Source organism: Callorhinchus milii, unplaced genomic scaffold (assembly GCF_018977255.1).
Source record: "Callorhinchus milii isolate IMCB2004 unplaced genomic scaffold, IMCB_Cmil_1.0 Scaffold1, whole genome shotgun sequence".
Lineage (NCBI taxonomy): Eukaryota > Metazoa > Chordata > Chondrichthyes > Chimaeriformes > Callorhinchidae > Callorhinchus > Callorhinchus milii.
In genome coordinates, this window is record NW_024704742.1 from 73,044,941 (window position 1) to 73,066,925 (window position 21,985).

A 21,985-nucleotide genomic window follows, 5' to 3' on the forward strand; every position below is an offset into this window, starting at 1 on the left:
AAGTCCAGTTACCTGCCTTTGCCCCATACACCCTGATACCCTGACCTAACAAATATTTATTTACCACCATCTTGCAAATGTGAATGGATCCGACATCCACAGCCTTTTGGGGTAGAGAGTTCTAGATTTCCACTGCCCTTTGGGTAAAAAAATGCTTCCTGGTTTCACTCCTAAATGGCCTAGCTCTAATTTTAGGATTATACCCCCTTGTTCTGGATTCCCCCACCAGAGGAAATAGTTTCCCTGCAGCTACCCTATCAAATCCCTTTATTATTTTAAACTTTGAATGTCGTGCTCTCAGTCTCTGTGTAGTTTGGAGGCTGTACTACCACCTGTCACTAGTACTTTGCTTTGGTGACCCTACTTCCTGTGTGTAATTAACTTCTCTTTCTATTGTGTCAGTGTCTTGTTTCTGTGAGACCGATGAGAGTGCTCATCTACCAGACACTCTGACTAGGAAATACAAAATAAACCCATGTCATTCACTTCTTTTTATATTGCGCACGTGTTTTATATTGTTTAAGTGTCTTCAATTATATTGTATTGAAGACACTTGAATAGCACCGAAAATGACTTCTGACAAACCACATTTCACACTGTAGCATTACCATTGTGGTGCCTGGAAATGACAGCATTTGCTGAATGTCAGCTTACAATGCTGGTGGATGTCCACAACAGGAAGGAAGTAATATGTGTTACAAAATGTCAGCAATGGGCATTCAAATGCATGCGGAAGCTCACCCAAATGATGATTATCTCTACGTCAATACCCTCCTCCAACTGTGCAACATCCTTTATTATATCAAGTTGGGGTTTCAGTTAACCTGTAGCTGCAATAAAGGTTTGATTTAATGCAGTGTCCCAATTTTGCCTAATAATAATAATCCTTGCATTTGATATAGCACTTTATCACATCTTACTTGCCTTTGATGTGCCTTATGACATCATTGAGTCATATCAAAGTGCTTCACAGGAGATGTTGCAAAGTGATTCCTGGACTGGGCAAAGCTTTAGGCAAGTCTCCTTATTCCACACACCTCTGGAACTCCATCCCAGAATGCCTCCAACTTGCCCCCTCTCTTGCCTCCTCAAGGCCCATCTCAAGACCTTCCTCTTTGACCATGCCTTCAGTCATCCTCTCATCACTATACCTCTAGGCCCTCACCCCTCTTGATTCCAACCCCCAACTCGTGCAACACTTGACTGTCCAGCACCTCTCGACATCATCCCAACGTGAAAGGCGCCATATAAATGCAATTTCTTATAGTAGTTGTTGTTGTTGTCCTCGATTTATAGTTTAATCCAATGGATGGTACCTCCAACCAACAATGCCCCAGCACTGCACTGGAGTGTCAGCCAAGATTATATAAGTTGAAAGTTCTGATGTCGGGCTTGAACCTATAATCTTCTTACTCAAAGGCAAGAGTGCTACCAACTGAGCCAGGCTAACATCTTATGCCTCATGTTCATTTCATGCCGATCATTTTCTGTGTTTTCTGCAAACCTGCCTGCCTCACAGATATAATTGTTATGTGTCGGTGGGATCTATCTCACTAGTTACTATAGCTCTCCAGCCATATGAGTGTCAGCAAAACCTTCTCTAGGTGTAAGAACAGTTATGGTCTGTAATTGCACCTGTTGTACAGTCACACCTAATGTAGTTACAAACCTCGAACAGCATAAAGAATGGAGACTGCCTATATGGGGATCTGTCCTCCTGATGGTAACTATTCCTGCTTGTAATAGGAGTAGTTACACCAGTAGGAGTTCAGACTCGCAGGGCACTTTCACCAGTAGGAGAACACTTTGACTTCCTCAGGCTCTCCAGCTTCTCTCTCCCTGGTGTTACGACATCCGTTTTACCAGCATGTCCTGATGTACGCTAGTGTTTCTGTAGTAATGGAAAGATTTTTATTTTCTTTAAAAAAGGAGGCACATGTTCAGATGTTAAGTAATGATGGCATGAAGGTGACACCAAGTTGAGGAGGTGGCGGTGGAATCGGTGACGGCAGCAAACGATTTACAAAGATTGCTTGTAGGTTATGTATATGGGTTAATAATTGGTGAATGAAGTTTAATAGAGATACATTCAAGCTATTACCGATGAGAAGTAAGAATAGGAGGCAAATATACTCAAACTGAAAGAGATCTTGGGGTTGTTAGTTGACTCATTGCTCACTATGTCAAAACAGTGCATGGCAACAATAAACAAGACAAACAGGATGCTGGGCTATATTGCTAAATCAGTTGAATTCAGATCCCCAGATGTCATACTTGAGCTACATAGTGTTCTGGTCAGGCCTCAGCTGGAGTAGTGGGTATGGTTCTGGTCACCATGACGTAACAGGGCTGCCAGCACAAGAGGTATTCCAAAGGACAACAACAAGGATGATCCTCAGTGTTTTGTGCAATGAGCAGTGATTAAATGGGATTGAGAAAGTAAACCCAAAACAATACTTTTGGATGTGCCAAAGCAGAAGAACAAAAAGATGTAGGTCTGGAGTTGCAAACAGCAATTATAGAACAGATAGCTGGAACAATTTTTTTACCCAAAGTGTAAGTAACACCTGCAAAAGGCTAACAGGAAGGGGTGGTTGAGGCCAGGACCCTAGACTCATTTAAAAAAATAGCTTCATGATGTAATGGGAGGATGGCAAGGTGGATGAGATCAGATAGCCTGAAGGGCCTTCTTCATCCAAACCAACCCTTGTGATCTTGTGAAATGATGTATCCTGAGCATCTCTGATTCTCTACATAGTGTAACCTGTAGTTGAGTTGTTCTGTACAGTTGTGTTCACAATGTGCCCTGATTTGTGTTTTGCAGCGTGGTTTTCGTTTCCGTTATGGATGTGAGGGACCATCACACGGAGGATTACCTGGTGCTTCCAGTGAGAAAAACAAGAAAACCTACCCAACTGTTAAGGTCTTTATTTAAACAAAACCAACACATTAAGTCACCTATTCTTTGCTTCCACCATGAAGGGCGTTTGAAATTAAATTTTTGTTTTTAAAACAATACAATACAATTTACATTTATATAGTGCATAACATGCATAAGAAAATCACAAAACGCTTGCCAATTCTGGATGGGCACCAGAGCTGAGGGGATAGGGAAAGGAAGAGGGACCAACCTACAGGAATGAGGAGGGGAAAGATGACCAAAAACACGGTCAAAAGAGTACGTTTTGAGTTGTACCTTGAAAGAGGGGAGGGAACAAGTTGGAGGGACCTAGGAATGGAGTTCCAGAGAGCCAGCGCCAAGTGAGCACCAAAAAATAATCCTGTAGTTTATTTTTTTCAATAGTATCTGATTTATATTAGACTAATACATGTTGTTCAATATAATTTTAGGCTTTGCTCTAAAGTTTTAACCTGCAGATTTGAGCCTCCAAATTTGAAATTTAATTTTTGTTTCAAAAAATATTGACACTTGTACAATGTATTTCACCTCGGGAAAATGTCCTGACATATCTGGATGGACACAGGAGCACCATGAATAAATATGTTTATTTTACGTTTAATTGGCATACAAAACCCAATACAACTAGCTTTGACGATATCAGAATTTTTTAGGTATTTCTGCAGACATTTGCTGGTTCATTGGACGAGTTGGCTGCTGGTGGGTGGAATTTTAAACTGCAGGATTTATATTTAACACACACATGCAAATTGGCACTTGCTCAGATATTTGTGTGGGTTGAGGGGGAGGGGAGAGGCTGGCCTTCTCTGTGTCAGCGAATCACTGCTATACAGGAAAACCTGGGCTTCCTGAAAGTACTCAAGAGACTTGCTGCTTATTGTTAGCGATTTTTGTAATCCGAGGCGATGTGATAGCAGTGGAAAATGATAAATTGGTGTAAATTTATTCTCTTTATCGTCTGCAAATATAATTTGTTTGCTTTCTCTCAAACAGTATAATATTAGTTATGTTATGGCAGGTGAAATGGAGTTAAAATAATGAAATAATCCTTGTGTTTGGCATAGCTCTTTATCACATTGCCAAAATGTCTCAAAACGCTTTACAGGATTTTACTTTAAAGTGTAGATTGTGTGTTTTGCAGACGTCAGAAAGTTATTCCAGGGCCGAGCAAACCTGAGAATAAAGATTAGCAGACCGAATTCACTTTGTTCCTAAACAGAACCGATATGTGCTTTTCTTTTATTGCAACCCTTTCAAATGTCAGACTGAACCGGTAGACTCACTTCTGGGTCAAAAGGTTATGGGTTCAAGCCCTACCGTCTGAATTTGAGCTCACAAGATGAAATTTGATACATATAGGAGGGGAAAGGGGTTGGTGAGGATTAAAGAGGGGTGAGGGCTCGTGCAGAGTATAAACACTGCCCAAACTAGTTGGCTGAATAGCCTGTTTCCAAACTGTAATGTTCTATGTGATTGTTGGGGGGAGGGCTACATTGTCAGCGCTGTTCTTTGGATGAGACGTTAAACTGTCTGACTGTTCAGGTGGACATTAACGACCCTTTTGCACTAATTGAAAAGAGAAGGGAGTTCCTTCCAGTGTCCTGGCCAACAATCCCCCAAATACATTTTCATTCACTTCATGGTTGGTTTTGGGACATTGCTGTGTGCAAATTGGCTGCCATTATCAACCGCAAATATACAGTCACCATTTTATATCCATTGCTGTAAAGTGCTTTGAGACTTTTTGATGTGATAGGATCTACGTCAAATTAAGGATTATTATTAATCCTTAATTTGAACCCTGAAACTGAACCACAGAATTTTACAGCAAAGAGAATAACTTTTGGTTCATTGTATTGTAGAATACAATACAAATTTACATTTATACAGCATTTTTCATGTGGGAGGACATCCCAAGGCACTTAACAATACTGGCTTGGCACCTGAGGACCATAATATTACTCCTTGCATTTGATATAGTCCCTTATCACGTCATCGAGACATCTCAAAGTCCTTCACAGAATGTACTGTAAAGTGAATTGAATTTAATTGACTGTATATTTTGTTGGCGAAATACGGCAGTCAATTGTGCACAGCACTGTCTCACAAACAGTCATGGATTGAGTGACCAAATTATTATTTTTTAGTTATTTATTTTTTAAGGAATTATTACCCCTGGAAAAGCGATCTGCCAATCGACTAACAACTGGGTTCCTACTTACTGCTAGGTGAACAGAGGAGTGTGGAATAAGGAAACTTGCCCAACATTTCATCCTGCTGGGAATCGAACCCAGGTGGGAACCAAGTTGAGTGGGGAGGAGTAAGATGACAGAAAGTATAGCCAAAGAGGAGGGTCTTGAGACAGAACTTGAACAAGGTGAGGGAGATAGCAAGTCAAAGCAGCTCTGGGATGGAGTTCTAGAAAAGATGGGTTGGGGCAGATGGGTTGAAAGCCTGGCCACCAATGATGGGACAAGTAGGGCAGGGTACATGAAGCAGACCAGTTCCCCCTGAGCAAGGGGAGTAGCCAGGTCATTAGGGCTTGAGGAGGTTCCAGAGGTAGAGTGTAGTCAGTTGTGTGTGTATTCCAAGCACTTGGACCAACGTCTACATAACTACATATGGAGTCCTGTAGCTCAGTGGTTAGAGCACTCGCTTTGCAAGCGAGAGACCTGAGTTCAATTCCAGGCAGGGAGAAACCTTGGGCAAGTTTCCTTACTCCACACGCCTAATAATAATCCTCCAAAACTAAAAACAATAATTAAATTGGTCATTTTCAATCTACGACTGTTTGTGGGACATTGCTGTGCGCAATTGGCTGCCGCGTTCGCCCACAAATATACAGTCAATTCACTTTACAGTGTGTTCTGTGAAGCGCTTTGGGACGTCCTCCCGACGTGAAAAGCGCTATATCAAATGCAAGGATTATTATTATTATTATTATTATTATTATATGTGCAACTAACACTACTGCCGTCTAGATTCATACATGTAGGGACCTCTCTTGTTGATCATGGACCTGACAAACTGTCCAGAGAATAATAATTGTTCATGTCAGACAGGTGGTTTGTGTACTCAGTCCACCAGTGGCCAGGAAACACAGTGACCTCTGCTTCCCTTGGTGGCTCTTGTGTTGCTTTGTAGCTGGATGCTCCTGCTGCTGAGGATATTTAGATTAGTCTTTGCAGGAATGGAGGAGCATTTATCTCACAAGACTTTGACTGAGCTCCTGATTGATGTGGAAAGCGCAACCAATTTGCACACAGCAATGTCCCACAAACAGCCGGGATGTTAATGACCAATTTTATTTGGGGGATTGTTGGCTAGGACACCAGAAAAAATACCCTGGCACAAGCAAGGCCCAGTAAAAATGATGATCTGAGCATACTAAATAGCATTGAGATCTGGCTTTCTTCTGAAGCACATGGGTGGAAACAGGAAGCTAAAATAGGAAGACAGTGCCTGCTGAAATATGAATATTAGAAAATTGTGACGTCAGGAAAAATAGACATTTGAAATGGGAACTTTCCACGGGTTTTTCCATGCCCTTTAATGCTTCCCATCAAAAGAAAATCCGAGCCTCAAACTGACTGGGATTTGCACAGTATTGCTAAAGGGATTTTTTTTTCATATGACAGATTCTACAGTTTCAGATTTCTTATCCTCAGTGTTCATGAGACTGAAAAAACAAGACAACCGCGCAGAATATATTGTAAAGTGGATTGACTGTGTATTTTGTGAGCAAAATGCAGTAGCCAATTGTGCACAGCAGTGTCCCGCAAACAGTCGTGGATTGAGTCACCAACAGTGCAATTTCACCTAAATTCCCAATTCACCACATGTGGCTAGTGGCTAACATATTGGAAAACCCTGGTCTAGGCTGACACTCAAATGCAGTGCTGAGGGTCTGCTGCATTGTTAGAGGTACCAGCCTTTTGATTAAATTTTATACTAAATATTTATACTAAAGTACCGTCTCCTGTTCAGGTGGACATTAAGGTTCCTATGGCACTATTAGAAAAAGAAAGGAGTTTCTACCTATGTCCTGGGCAACAATCCCCCAAATAAAATTGGTCACTCACTCCATGGCTGTTTGTGGGACATTGCTGTGCGCAATTGTGCTGCTGTTTGCCTACGAACACACAGTCACTCCATTTCATAGTATAATCCTGTGAAGCTGCTTTGAGACATCCTTCGGTCATTATAAGGCGCTGTAGCAAATGCAATATTATTATTATTAGCTGTTCAGCAATTAACTCACTTGAGGCGTGTGAAAGATTGAGGGTAATATATGATTTTTTAGTATTTTTGGATCATCTCTTTGACCTTGCTGTGGCCATCAGGAGAAAATATTTCACTCCCAGGGCTTGAGAGGTTCTCGTACAGAAATAATCGAGGTGGTCGTCAGACTTCTTAACTGATTCTGATCCTCCAGCCAAAGTTGATTCTCATTCACTTATTTATAGTTTATTTATAACTACATTGAATTGTCCGCTTCTTTGGATTCGGGGTCTAACTCCAGATCAACGAGATAATTTCTCCCACAAAATATACAGTCAGTTCACTTTACAGTTTATTCTGTGAAGCACTTTTGAGATGTCTCGAAGACGTGATAAGAACTATATCAAATGCAACGATTATTACTTATTATTATACTTGACACAAAACAGTACTCTTTAAAATGGCTTTACTGTGTTTAAACTTTTAATTGGATTTCATAATATTTCATAACTATTCTAACTATTCAAAAGCTATTAGTGTACTCTGGTTTTGAACAAACTAAATAGTATATGAGTGCAAACATTCAATAGAATGTGGATTCCTTTGACCTAGCAACCTTTACATTAGCAAATGAAATTCTATTTTCTGGTAGTTTAGAGCTAGTGTATTAAGTGTTAGCAAATATTGTAAGGAAATACACTAAATCAGATTCAGAATGGGTGTGAAAATGTTGTGGATTGTTAATTGCAGTTTGTGAATTGACCTTCTAAAGTAACACAAGATTGGTATCAGAGGTGTCAGTCTGCTCAGTGGATAGTAATCTCGCCTCTGATTTCAGGAAGTTTGGGGTCCGAGTCCTACACTCTAGACTGACAGTACAGTGCTAAGGATGTGCTGCATTGTTGGAGATTCATGCTTTGGATGAGACTTTAAATCGAGGTCCCGTCTGCCTGTTCAGGTGGATGTTAAAGGTCCCATGATGCTGTTTGAAAAGAGAAGGGATTTTCTCCTGGTGTCCTGGCCAACAATACCCCAGATCAAAAAATAGTCATTTACTTCATGGCTTTTTGTGGGACATTGCTGTGCACAAACTGGTTGCTGCGATTGCCTAAAAAATAAACAATCAGAACACTCTAATATAATAAATCTTGTGAAGAGCTTTGAGACACTTCAGTGACGTGATAAGGTGCTATACCAAATTCAAGGATTATTATATTACAAAAAACAATTTTGGTGCCTCTCTTCCGTGAAATAAATAGTCCCTAATAATTATAATATTATATTTATTATTATAAATAGTCCCTTCATTGTAAACCCATTAGCAATCTGCACCACTTGGACTGATATCAATTATTCCTGATTTGCTGACACATGATTTGCTGCATGTGTGAGTTAGGCTGGCTCAGTTGGTAGCACTCTTGCCGCTGAGTCAGAAGATTGTGGGTTCAAGTCCCTCACTGACACTTGGAACACATATAATCTATGCTGACACTCCAATGCAGTGCTGAGAGTGTGCTCTGTTGTCAGAGATGCTATCCTTCAGGTGAGAGAGGTTCTGTCTGCCTCCATGTGGACGCTACAGATTCCATGCACTATTCGAAAAGAGAAGGGAGTTTCTCTTAGTGTCCCAGCCAACAATCCCCCAAATAAAATTGATTACTCACTCCATGGCTGTTTGTGGGACATTGCTATGTACAAACTGGCTGCCACTTTCTCCCAAAATACACAGTCAATACATTTTACAATGGGTCCTGTAAAGCGCTTTGAGACTTTTTGACCTTGTTATAAGGTGCTGTATCAAATACAAAAATTATTATGATTGTGCTACCTTCTATCTTGTATATTTCTATACCATAATGCTTGAACTACTGAGTGCACCTGTTGGTTAACCTGGGCACACGCACAATGTATGTATCCCTCAGGCCCAGGAAATCATTAGGCAACTCCAATATCTGTGTGTAACTTCCTGATGTGAATCAGATTACAGAACTCCAATTGTTGGATTGTAGCCATTGTTCCATGGCCAGATGACCACCTACATCTGAGGCAACACAGTTGGAGCCAATATAACTCATTCATTCATATTTCTACAGTGCATTTACACCCGAGCATGACAATGGAATAAATGATGAAGTGGAGTCAGACTTGTGGTGGTGACTATTGCATTTCGAGCACATGTGCTCCCTCTTACACTAGGATTTGGCAACAGTGTGCCTGTGTTTAGGCAGAAGAACAGCAACATCAGCGAAATGAATGTAGCGGTGTACATTTGACATCAGTCACATAAATCTTGTTGTTGATTGTATCATTTCCTCCCGTTACCAATTCACATGCCACTTCAGTGGAACCTGCAAATCGCTTCTCCTGTGCAGTGCATAACATGAATGTTGGTACCTAGAGGACAAATTTATGTGTTTGTTGAAGTCGCAAGATGTCATTGCTGATTAAATGAAACTTGGAATATTTACCTATAAAATATCATTGCACAGTCAATTGTGACTATTTTAGGGACCTGGGTTTAAATCCAAGGCAGAGTGATAGGATAAAGGTCTCTTCTGTTTGTTGGCTGTAAAGTTTTGACCTAACAGAGCATAATGAGTTGCAATCCATTTTATATTGTATAACTACTATTTTTAGCAGTGGCTTATTTTTGCTCAGCAGGCCTGACCTCCATTTGGTTTGCTTTATTTTCATGCAAATCATGTGATCCCACTTCTTCTACCACTTTAATGAAAGTAAATTGAATTTTTTAAAATTAATTTTGCATTAAAGCATTGACATAAAAAGTTCATATAAGTAAATCTTTGAAGGTGGCAGGGCAGGTAGATAAAGCTGTTAAAAAAAATGCATACAGGGCACTAGGCTTTATAAATAGCGACATAGAATATAAAAGTCAGGAAGTTATGATGAACCTTTATAAAACACTGGTTAGGCCTCAGCTGGAGACTGTGTTCAGTTCTGGACATTACACTTTAGGAAGGATGTCAAGGCATTGTAGAGGGTGCAAAGGAGTTTTACCAGGATGGTACCAGGATGAGGGACTTCAGTTATCAGGAGAGGTTAGAGAAGCTGGGATTATTCTCCTTGGAGCAGAGAAGGTTAAGAGGAGACTTAATAAAAGTTTTCAAAATTATGAGGGGATTCGATAGGGTGAACAAGGAGAAACTATTTCCATTGGCGGGTGTGTTGGTAACCCGAGGGCACCGATATAAAATAGTTTTAAAAGAAACAGAGGGGAGGTGAGGAGAATTTTTTTCACGCAGTGCCCCACATATCACCGACATCATCAACCTGTCCCTCTCCTCTGGCTCTGTCCCCATTCCCTTAAAAACTGCCACCATCACGCCCACCCTGAAAAAACCCTCCCTTGATGCGTCGCAGCTATCAAGCTACCGGCCCATCTCCAACCTCCCCTTTCTCTCCAAGGTCCTGGAAAGAGTTGTCGCCTCCCAACTGCGCTCTTTCCTTTCCACCCATTCACTTTTCGAAACCCTTCAGTCGGGTTTCCGTGCTGCCCATAGCACAGAAACTGCCCTGGTCAAGGTCACCAATGATATCCTGACCATCTGTGACCAGGGCTCCCTCTGCCTCCTCGTCCTCCTCGACCTATCGGCAGCATTCGATACGGTCGACCACGCTATCCTACTCCACCGCTTGTCCTCCCACCTCAACCTTCAAGGCCCTGTCCTTGAGTGGTTTAGGTCGTACCTTTCTCACCGTCTTCACTTTGTCTCGACGAATGGCTTCTCCTCCACCCCCCGCACTGTCTCATGTGGTGTCCCTCAGGGCTCTGTCCTCGGTCCCCTCCTCTTCACCCTCTATATGCTCCCCCTGTGGTGACATCATCCGCAGACATGGGGTTAACTTCCACATGTATGCGGATGACACCCAACTCTACCTTTCCTCCTCTACTCTCAACTCCACGACCACCGATGTCCTGACAGCTGCCTGTCCGACATCGAGTCCTGGACGAGAGACAACTTTCTTCAGCTCAACGTGCGAAAAACCGAGGCCCTCCTGATTGGCTCACGTCAGCGCCTCCGCACCTCAGGCGTCGACACCATCAGCATCCAAGGCTGCACTCTCCACCTCTCAAAGCCAGTCAGGAACCTCGGCGTTTTGTTCGACCCTGAGCTGTCCTTTCTCCCTCACATCCGCACCACAACTGGCACCGCCTTCCATCACCTCCGGAACATCGCCAGACTACGGCACTACCTCACCCCTCACGCTGCTGAAACCCTGGTCCATGCCTTTATCACCTCAAGGCTGGACTATGGGAACTCTCTCCTCGCCGGCCTTCCCGGCCCCTCCCTCCACACTGCAGGTCATTCAGAACTCTGCAGCTCGTGTACTGTCCCGCACCAGACACCGCGACCACATCACTCCCACCCTCGCTCGCCTCCACTGGCTCCCCATCCCCCAGAGGATTGATTTCAAGATCCTCATCCTCACCTACAAGGCCATTCACGGCCTCGCTCCCTCCTACCTCTCTGACCTACTATCCCCCTACCTACCTGCCCGTATCCTCCGTTCCTCCGGCTCCGGGCTGCTCCACATCCCCCGCCCCAACCGCCCTACCATCGGTGGCCGGGCCTTCAGCCTCTCAGCCCCCAGGCTCTGGAACTCTATCCCCCAGTGCCTTCGCCGCCTCCTCCCTTTCTTCCTTCAAGGCCGGTCTCAAGACCTTTCTCTTTGACCGAGCCTTCAGCTCCCCTCTCGACTCTCTTCCCCCTCCTCGCTCCCTCCCTTCCCTCCCCTCACCCTGACCATTTCCCCCCTGCTCGGGTCATGACCCAACTGTGCAGCGCCTTGGGACGTCCTCCTGACGTGAAAGGCGCTTTATAAATGGAATCTTGTTGTTGTTGTTGTTCAAATCTGGAATGCATTGCCTGAAAGGGCAGTGGAAGCCGATTTGATAAGAACTTTTAAGAGAGAAGTAGATAATTATTTGGGGAGGACAAGTTTGCAGGGCTATGGGGAGAGAGCGGGAGTATGGGATTGAATTGGAGAGCTCTTTTTAAAGAACTGATCCAGACACAATGGGCCGAATGGCCTCCTTCTGTGCTGTATAATTCTATGATTCTATGAAAATAGCTAAATTAAATGAGATGCAAAACATTCTGTTTATGTAGTAAGATGGTGTAGGATACAACATAAGACTAAATTCTGTTAAGTACTAATTAGACACTAAATGATCAGCATATTTAGAGACTGGAACTTTATTCAACATTTGGCTGTAGTAATCAGAATTGCATAGAATGTTACAGCACAGAAACAGGCCATTCGGTCCAACTTATCCGTGCCAGTGTTTATGCTCCACACGAGTCTTCTTCCTTCCTAATCCCCTCTACCATACTCCTCTACTCTCTTCTCTGACCCAGAAGTGTTTGATGCAGATGAAATGATAAAAAATGAAAAACATGTTTCATTTCCTCAGTGCCAACACCTCTCAATTTGACTGGAACATAAATTCACCTCATAGCCTTTTAAATAACTGATTTTGGTTTGAAGTCTGGAAAGGATGCTGTAGTGCTGTAGTCTTATCAAAAATAGGATCTAACTTGTGGTATTTCTTAACATTTCTTACCAATTTCTAACTAATTAATGTAGTCTTCATGTTTTAGAAATGTGGTAATTGTGCATTTCTGATGAAAAAAGGCAATTACAAAAAAAGCACAATGTAGTAGTCCCTAATATCTGTCTAAGATCTTGGGAGCAGCAGTCCATCTGGCTCCATATTTGCTCTGGTTTCTTCGCTTTTCAGAGCCTCCAGAATTTGGCAAACTCTTAATTTTGAAGCCGGTTTTCTGTAAATTCTTTTAATAGCTACAAACAACAGCGTCAAAGTTCAGACAGAATTCAACAATTCTAACATCTTTGACATGTCTTTCATGTACATTATCATTTTTGATATATGTCATGTTTTCGTTCGAAACATTCCAATTATATAGGTCGCTATTCAGATAGCGAAACGGAGCTGAATTAGTATTCATTAGTCATTAGTTCAGGGTGATGCCATTTGCATATTGTCTATCTGTGCATGTTAATTCAGCTCCCACATAGGGTGATAGTCTGTGGCTTTCCCAACATTTCTTTTCATATTAATGCTGACCATTTCAACAAAATATTTGAAGAAAGAGAGAATAAACACTTATCAAAACGTAATCATAATTCTTTGGAACAATTTACGGTCAATTCACTTTACAGTATATTCCATGAAGCGCTTTGAGAATTCCAGAAGACTTGAAAAGCGCTATATCAAATGCAAGATTATTATTATTATAATTTGAGTTTATAAAGAGCTGCTAATGGTGAACTTTGAGACATCTCAAAGATGTGATAAGGCGCTATATCAAATGCAATGATTAGTAGTATTATTAATAACGGTGCTGTTGGTTTTGCACAATTTCTTGCAGTGCCAATGTAGTTGTTTTCTACCTTGTCTATCATGTTGTACTGTGGTGACAAAATTGTCTGAACCACTGAGCTGTGCTGCCTTATAAAGCTCAGAACTGAATGGTTCAGGAAAGCATCATTAATACATAGGATTAGGCAACTGAGCTATGAGGAGAGGTTGTAGAAGGTAGGAATGATATGATCATATTAAAGTATTTCAAACTGTAATGGATATTGAGCCCAATACCTTATTCAGTATTGTAATCAGGTTCCAACAAGGAGTCAGGGTTGCAGATTCCGAGGGGAAAGGGAGCAGAGAGATTATATTGAACTACTGTTTCAGAGTGTGGAATAGTTTTCAGGTTGGAGAGAGTGCTACAATTGGCTTCGGTGCTGGCTGAGAAGCCAACATGATTTCTACTTTAGATTAACTGATCACAGAATCTTACAACACAGAGAAGTGGCCATTCGGCCCTTCGTGCCTCTGCCAGTTCTCTAATGGGGAGAAATTCCATCATTAACTTAATTACTCAATTTCTCTTACATTTAGAGTCCAGAATTCGGCAAATCTTAAATACAGCAATAATTTTTAAGCCATTTTATTATAACTTTTTTAAAGCTGTATAAAAATGACTAAATTCAACAATTTGCCAACTTCTGGACACGATAAATGATACGTTAATATAGTAGGTGGAATTTTTCTCCATGAAAAGTCAAATTTATTCTAAAAATGTCTAAATAAATGCCTGAGAGCAGTAAATGTAATAGTTCTGTGGTTCTTCAGAATGATTGTTTTCGTCCTGAATATGTGTTCATTTGAGAGAGAATTGGCAGCTTTCCACCAAACCTGACAAAGGCACATTTCTGTCCCTTTTGATCCAATCATCTCTTTTATTTAAGAAAACTTGTGAGGAGCCATCGAGGTTATGTTTTCTGTATAAATAGTAAGAAATTCATAATGATTAAATATTATTCAATGGTTTACAGTGAGCGATACACAGCCTAACAACTGGCGTTGTTAACATGGGAAATCCCCGGTATTTCCAAGTTGCAGAGTACAGACCTATAGCAGGAACTAGCCATTTTATTTCTGGTTACTCTTCGGGGGATTGCATGTGACTCAATGCAGCAGCAGTACATTTACTCTCAGGAATGTCCTGCTGCTATTAATTTCTTGTTAAAAATTAGGAACTTCCCATTGTGTCATAAGCATTTTGTGAAACTCCGTGGATCAGTGGTGATTTTCTGAATGATATGTGTATTTTTTTTAAACCGTGTCAATTGTTTATTTTTGAAAATGAAGTATAAACACATCGAAACAAGGGAAAGAGGTTCCATTCTGAGGCCAGAGTTCTATACAGTAAGCAGCACATTGCCTCTAATTATATACAATATATAAGAATTATCAATGTATAAAAAGCAGCCAACGACTATTTATATAGCCTCCTTCATGTAGGATAACGTCTGAGAGCACTGTAGAGTGGCGGGTTGGACACTGAGCAAGGGAAAAGCGGGAGAGCTGATGACCATAGACGTGGTCGAAAAGGTAGTTTTTCAGGGGGGATTGAAAGATAAATAAAGAGGGGATGACGGTTTAGGGTCACAGTGACACAGTTTATGTGAATCGAATCTAGGTGATGTTGTCACCCGTTGTCATATGGTATTTGGCTTTAATATCATGATCGTTAAACTAGCGGGGGAAGAATCAGTGTCAGGTTGATTTGTAAACCTTTGTTCTGAAGTGAGGTAGCAACCTCACCACAGAGAACGGGGGAACTCCAAGTGTAACTCAGCTACCACACTCTTACGCTCCATCTAGTGGCTAGCTCAGAAGTGATGACAGAAGCCTGGGAGCAGGCCATAATGCCTACTATTTCTTTGTTACACAAAGGTAAATAAAAAGCCAGGGAGATTAAAATTAAAATGAGACAAAACACGTGCAAAATTATTTTCCAGTTTGAGAAATGTACACAAGAAGAATATAAATCCGCCACTGAAAGAGTCCCTAACTTATTGTGCTATAACTTTCAAAATGGGAAGTTCTGTGGTTTGTAAGTGACAGTATAAACGTGGCAAAAGTAACTCCTCCCAGCCAGTTCACCCAGATATTTACCGAGACACTGAAAAACAAGTTTTAAACCTCTAAGTCATTGTAACTTTCAAAAGGTGACATGTTTGGCAACGGAATGACGGAATCGAGCCCCCACTTTGTGACGGTCTCTAATCCGGTTCCTGAGCCAGTATTCCAGGGCGCTGCTGATGACAGCACAGCCAGCATAGATCATAGGCAGGACTTGGAAGGGCAGGCCAGTCACTGGGGGTAAGGGAATCATCCCACTCAGCTCCTGTTAATCCTGCAAGCCAAAGCACTAACGGATAGGGTGGTCTTAGCTGGATAAGTAGCAGGTCAGCTTACCAGACATCAATATCAATGGCAAACTATGGTTGCACTTCAGCAGTACCCTCACATACACTCTGGGGTACCCAAGCTTTGTCTCTTGCAAACCTGCACCTAATACTTTCTGGAATTAGGTAAACGGTGCGTCCCTCCAGGGAGAGAGTGCGCATTCCATTCCAACAATCTATCTCTAGGATTTCCATGTGTAGGTGGGATGCATGGAAACCTCAGGTTGGTTTAGATACTCTTAAACAAGGTGATTGCTTTCCGCATATGTCGGATACCCAGCTGACCATAAAAAAAACTTTCAAAGGGGTAATGGTGAACATCGTTATAGCTCAGACTAACGTTCAGCACTGACCTAAGCAAATTACTTGCTATTTAACACAGCAACTCTGTTAAACATCAGATAGAGTTTTTTCTAGTGACCAGCTGTGCAATGAGAACGATTATATTTTTGTTTGGTGATATCAATTGGCTATTTTTGATGTGCATTGCGGTCCATTAGAAAATGAAACATCCCTGAATGGAAGGATGTGTCACACACTAGCAGCTAAAAGAGGTTCCAATGAAATCTGGTTTAATACATCAAAAATAGCCAATTGATATCACCAAACAAAAAAATAATCGTTCTCATTGCACAGCTGGTAACTTTATCCACCAAGTCACTAGAAAAAACTCTATCTGATTCTAATTCAGTCTTTGGATAAATTAAAATAACTATTGTGCATTGATGCATCCATACACCTCAGTGTTTGAAAATACTGTACATTTCTTTATAAAAAAAAATTGAAATGTTGCTTGGTTCAAAGTAGATTCAAATGAAATGTGTGACCCGACTTTTGGGATGGCTTCTGCAGTTAAACTCATAATCAATAAACTGTTGATAAATTGGATCCTACAAAGTTAGTGCATCTTCTTCAAACTCCTGAAGAGAGAATTCCACAAGTTTAGGCTGGTTCCCTTCTGTTGGAAGTGATCAAATGAAATTGGTCATCGGTGTTTGTGGGACATTACTTTGCTAAAATGGAGCCACATTTACGCACAAGTTACACAGGCTCTGCACTTTATAGCAAATCTTGTGAAATACTTTGGATGCTCCATTCATCTTTGCCTGGGGAGGTTGAGGAGGTCAGAGCTGCAGGAGAGAAGACATTGATGACAGCCACAGAGTGTGCCTTCCTTCTTGTTGACATTTAGCTGAAGGAAGTTTGTGCTCATCCAGGCCTTGATATCTGGTGTAAATTAATCTTCCTCGCCCTCCATGTCCCTGTATTGAAAAGAAAGCTGCTTTGACTTTCATATTTAGCTTCTGTGCTTCTGTCTTTAAAGATTCCTGTGTATACAACCATAACCAAACCTCATTGTAAAATGTGCTGATCACAATGTGCTGTCGGTTTCAATATTTTTCCTTTTGAACATTATAACTGCTTTAGTTCTGAGGCTACTTACCACTTGCTAGCAGCCCAATTTCACAAAGCGACAGTGCATCTCCTTGTGGTTTTAGTCTGTAGCTGAGAAGAAGCATGTCAACAGTAAGCCTGGAGGCATTCTTCCTGCAAATTATAAAATAACCAGAGGTATTTAACCTTTGCAATTGCTTTCACTGGGGAGAAGGACAGGGGAGAAGTCAAAAGCAAATTAATATTAATAAGTTATATCAATGAATATTACAAGGCCATATTCATTTTTAAGGCCAGTCAGGCTAAGGACAACATTTCTGCTGCATGTTTTCTTTTCAATTCTGTCAAGTTATGCTTGTATCCCAAAGAGTTTTAAGGAAACACATTGAATACAAACGGTTGTTGTAACAGGTGACCATCCTTTAATACCTGTAACTTGTAAACTAGAAACACATAGTGACCCGGGATTGACAGCAATAACTGGAGCGACCGTTTAACTGAATTGGGTTGTAACAGGGTTCTGTTTATTTCTATGAGACAAATAGAGAACACCCAGTGGTAAACTGATCATTATAGGATTTGTCCTGCAGTGAAATGAGTGAATATCTTTGGCATCTTTGGATCTTCTTGGAGCTAAACTGAACTGACCATCGGTCTCTAGTCCGGTTCCTGAGCCAGGTGGTCTGCTGTATTCCAGGGCACTGCTGATAACTGCACAGCCCAGCCTGGCTCATCGGCAGGACCTAATAATAATAATAATCCTTGCATTTGATCTAGCGCTTTTCACGTCTTCTCGACATCTCAAAGCGCTTCACAGAATAGACTGTAAAGTGAATTGACTGTATATTTGTGGGCGAAACGCAGCAGCCAATTGTGCACAGCAGCATCCCACAAACAGTCCTGGATTGAAAATGACCAATTTATTATTGTTTTTGGTTTTGGAGGGATTATTATTAGGCATGTGGAATAAGGAAACTTGCCCAAGGTTTCGCCCTGCCTGGAATTGAACCCAGGCGTCTCGCTTGCAAGGCGAGTGCTCTAACCACTGAGCTACAGGACTCCATAAATCGGAAATTGGTAAATCGAACAAAACTCCCAGCCCCAATTCATTTGTATTCTTACCTGTTTTAAATACGATGGTTGATTCGGACAAAAATCTGGTCAATCCGGGCAAAATGCCATGCTGGTTGTCATTTACAAGTTGCTGGAGTTGTGTTGTCGATCAGGGAGTGGGGGGGCGGAGGAGCGGGGAAAACAAGGGAGGGAATGGGAGGAGTCAAATTGTGATTGATTGACAGCTGACCTGCTTGTGATTGGCAGGAGCCCAAACATTCACAAGCAACTCCAGGCTATCAGTCACCTCTGAGCTCCGGCTAATCGGTCCCTTCCTGTCCAATGGGAACGGCAATGGGAGGGAGGAAGCTGTATTTTGCAGCCAAGCAGATGTAAATATATCTTACTGAATCCTGGACTTTGTGTCCTGTTTGGTTAGTTAACATTGCTTCAAATGAAGCAACATTATTACCCATTGTTATACGGTGTTATACTCTATTTTAGTAGTTTATGATGGAACTAATTTAATTTTGTAGCTCCCTGCTTGGAACTCAATATGTATTTACATTTTTCCGGCAATGAGTTGCCAGTAAACAGTAAAGTGTGGGTGGGGTGATTCTTCTCACAGTTCCAGCATTGACACTATACAAATAGAGATTAGCTATAATCCACTGATAGATATTATAATCAAAATAAATAAAGATATTTTTACTTTGTGGACTAAGCGCCTTGGGACGTCCTCCCGACGTGAAAGGCGCTCTATAGATGGAATCTTGTTGTTGTTGTTGTTGTAATAATAATAATCCTTGCGTTTGATAAAGCGCCTTATCGCATCGTCAAGATGTCTCAACGCGCTTGACAGAATATACTGTATAGTGTAGTGAATATATTTTGTGGGTGAAAATGTTACTGAGATACAATTTATAGGCTAACAATGCATTAATTCCACAAGCTGTAGTGTTGTACAGTTAAACATGATGGTTACTTCCTGGTGTATGAAATGTGGTTAATGAGAGGCCAAAGTATCCTGGTTTTCCCCCACATATTTACTGTGCCTTCCCTATGCTACAATACCTTTCTCTCTCTCTGATTCATTTTAGATATGTAACTACGTTGGAAATGCGAAAATTGTTGTTCAGTTGGTGACGTGTGGCAAAACTGCCGTACATCTTCACGCTCACAGTCTAGTCGGAAAACAATGCGAAAAAGGAATATGTCTAGTCCAATTGGGACCGAAGGAAATGACTTCAGTGTAAGTTAAGTTGTTCCCCCCCTCCCTCGTGTTTTTCTAACTAATCAGATAAGAACATCCTCTCAATGTAAGATGCACTGTCAGCAAATTTCAAGATTGTTTTCTCTGTGAACTGCAGGTGTAAATGTAATGGATTGTAATTTGCTTTGCACTGTTAACTCACTGAAATCATTTTATTTACTGTGTCAACAAATAGAATCTCTTTGAACACATCTTTTGTTATACATATTATATGAATAATTTAAAGCTAATCTGCTCAACTTTTCTACGCAGACCTTAAAATAAAATGACTACACAGCGTTATAGATGCAGGTAAAGTTTAGCTCATTCAGCAATAGTAAGGTTGTCAAGGTAGATGTCAGCTTGATTCAGATGGTAGCATTCAGACTTCTAAGCAAGATGATTGCCTCAAGGTCAGAAGGTTATGGGTTCAAGCCTCACATCTGGACTTTGAGCTCCATGTCTAAGTTGACATGGTCTGAGGAAGAGATGCAGGTCAGATGTGTTATCCTTCAAATGAGACATTAAGCCAAGGTCCTGCCTGGCTGTTCAGGTATATGACACTATTTAAAAGAAGGGAGTTTCTTCTAGTATCTTGGACAATAATTCCTGGATTAAATAGTCAATCATCTGTTTGTTGAACCTTGCAGTGCAACATTGTGGTTGCAGTTGCCTACAAAGAAAAGGCCACTATACCTGACATCAACAGTATAATTACCGTTAAGCACCTTGAAGCATTTCAATGTGATAAAGTGCCCCAAAAATCCAATGGAAATTGCATATCAGACCGACTGCCGTCATGTTAATATTTTGTGAATTTGGGGGCTGGAGGAAGTCAGGAGCCTCTTGGAGGATTTTCTTTGCGACTGGCTGCTAGGAAGTAACTTGAGACTCAGATTTCCTCATGGAAATGTCAGTGTAAAATTTTAAGACAACATAGAATTTTGGATAATTCTTCAATCAGCCTTAAAACTAGCTTCCAAATAAAGACTGCATGATCTTAATTTAAAACAATGTGTTTTGATGTTATGTGTGTAATAAATTTTAGGCCACTAGAGCTTTTTATGCCAATAAATAGATGACAAAATCATTCATTAACATTAACACAAAACAGTGCACCACAGAATTGTAAACCATACCTACTGCTTTTACTATTGAACCTTACAAGTTTAGTCATTCATAATTTCACCGCTTGAATAAACTTAATAATGTAACACTAAATACAGGCCCTGAACTGATGGGGAAAAACACCCACAGATAAAATGCAGTGTGCATCGTCTCCAATAGAAGAACCATAGAAATTTAGAGCAGAGAAAAAGACAAAAAGACTGTGTCTGTGCTGACTCTGAAAGAGAAATCACCTCAGTCCTATTTACCCACCATTTCCTAATGCCTCTACAAATTACTCCCTTACAGATATCTATCCAGTTCCCACTTGAAAGCTAACAAAATAACAATAATAATCCTTGCATTTGATATTGCACCTTATCACGTCTTTGAGACATCTCAAAGCACTTCACAGAATATACAGTAAAGTGAATTGACTGTTTTGTGAGTGAAACGCAGCAGCCAATTGCACACATCAGTGTCCCACACTGGACATTGCTATGCGCAATTGAGACACAGCTGTACAAGAGGGCATAGCCTTCAAATCAGAACTAAGGTAATATGGATCCCACCTTGGCCATTGCTCTCAGAAGGGCATTCCATATCCTAACTCTCGTGTTAAAACAAAATCCTCCTACTCCTAAAGAATGAATGAAAAAAAAATGCTATCCCAAGCTAGCATAAGAGAAATGAAAATCTGACAATTGGTTACTCTGAATATTTTCAGCTCATTCTAGCAGAAGCACACAAAATATCATCTGACCTAATCCACTAAAGTAAACTTCAGGGTAGATAATTCTGTATCAGGTTGCCTTGTGTAAACATGTTGAGATGTAATGTGTTTGGAGTTGAGATAACACTGCAAAACCACAGAGTGGTTATGATTCATCCTAGTCGCTTTGTGTCACACCCTCCAACCCATTTCTGATCCTTTATATATTATATAAGATTGGGCCGTAAAACAATTTTTTTTATTAAAAATTACTTTATTTTTTATTTTGGAAATGACCCGTTTTTGACAATGGCAGAATTAATTGAAATATTTAAATATTGAGAGGAACTGACAGGTTAGATGGTGAACCATGACTCGCTCTGTCTTTCCCCACCTCCGCAATATCGCTCGGCTCCGCCACTGTCTCTCACCGAGACCCTCACATCCAGGCTCGATTATGACAACTCCCTGCTTGTCGGCCTCCCCATCTCCTCCCTCCATAGGCTGCAGATCATCCAGAACT

The 21,985-nt window shown here is 41.1% G+C and overlaps 1 protein-coding gene across 1 annotated transcript in view; it reads left to right on the top strand.

Moving 5' to 3' along the window:
* Positions 1–21,985, top strand: part of LOC103177625 (nuclear factor of kappa light polypeptide gene enhancer in B-cells 1) — an 80,129-nt gene that overhangs the window by 20,875 nt on the left and 37,269 nt on the right. Inside the window, exons 5-6 of the mRNA XM_007891871.2 lie at positions 2,825–2,923; positions 19,492–19,643. Coding sequence (XP_007890062.2) covers positions 2,825–2,923; positions 19,492–19,643 — 251 coding nt within the window. The remainder of the gene's footprint in view (positions 1–2,824; positions 2,924–19,491; positions 19,644–21,985) is intronic.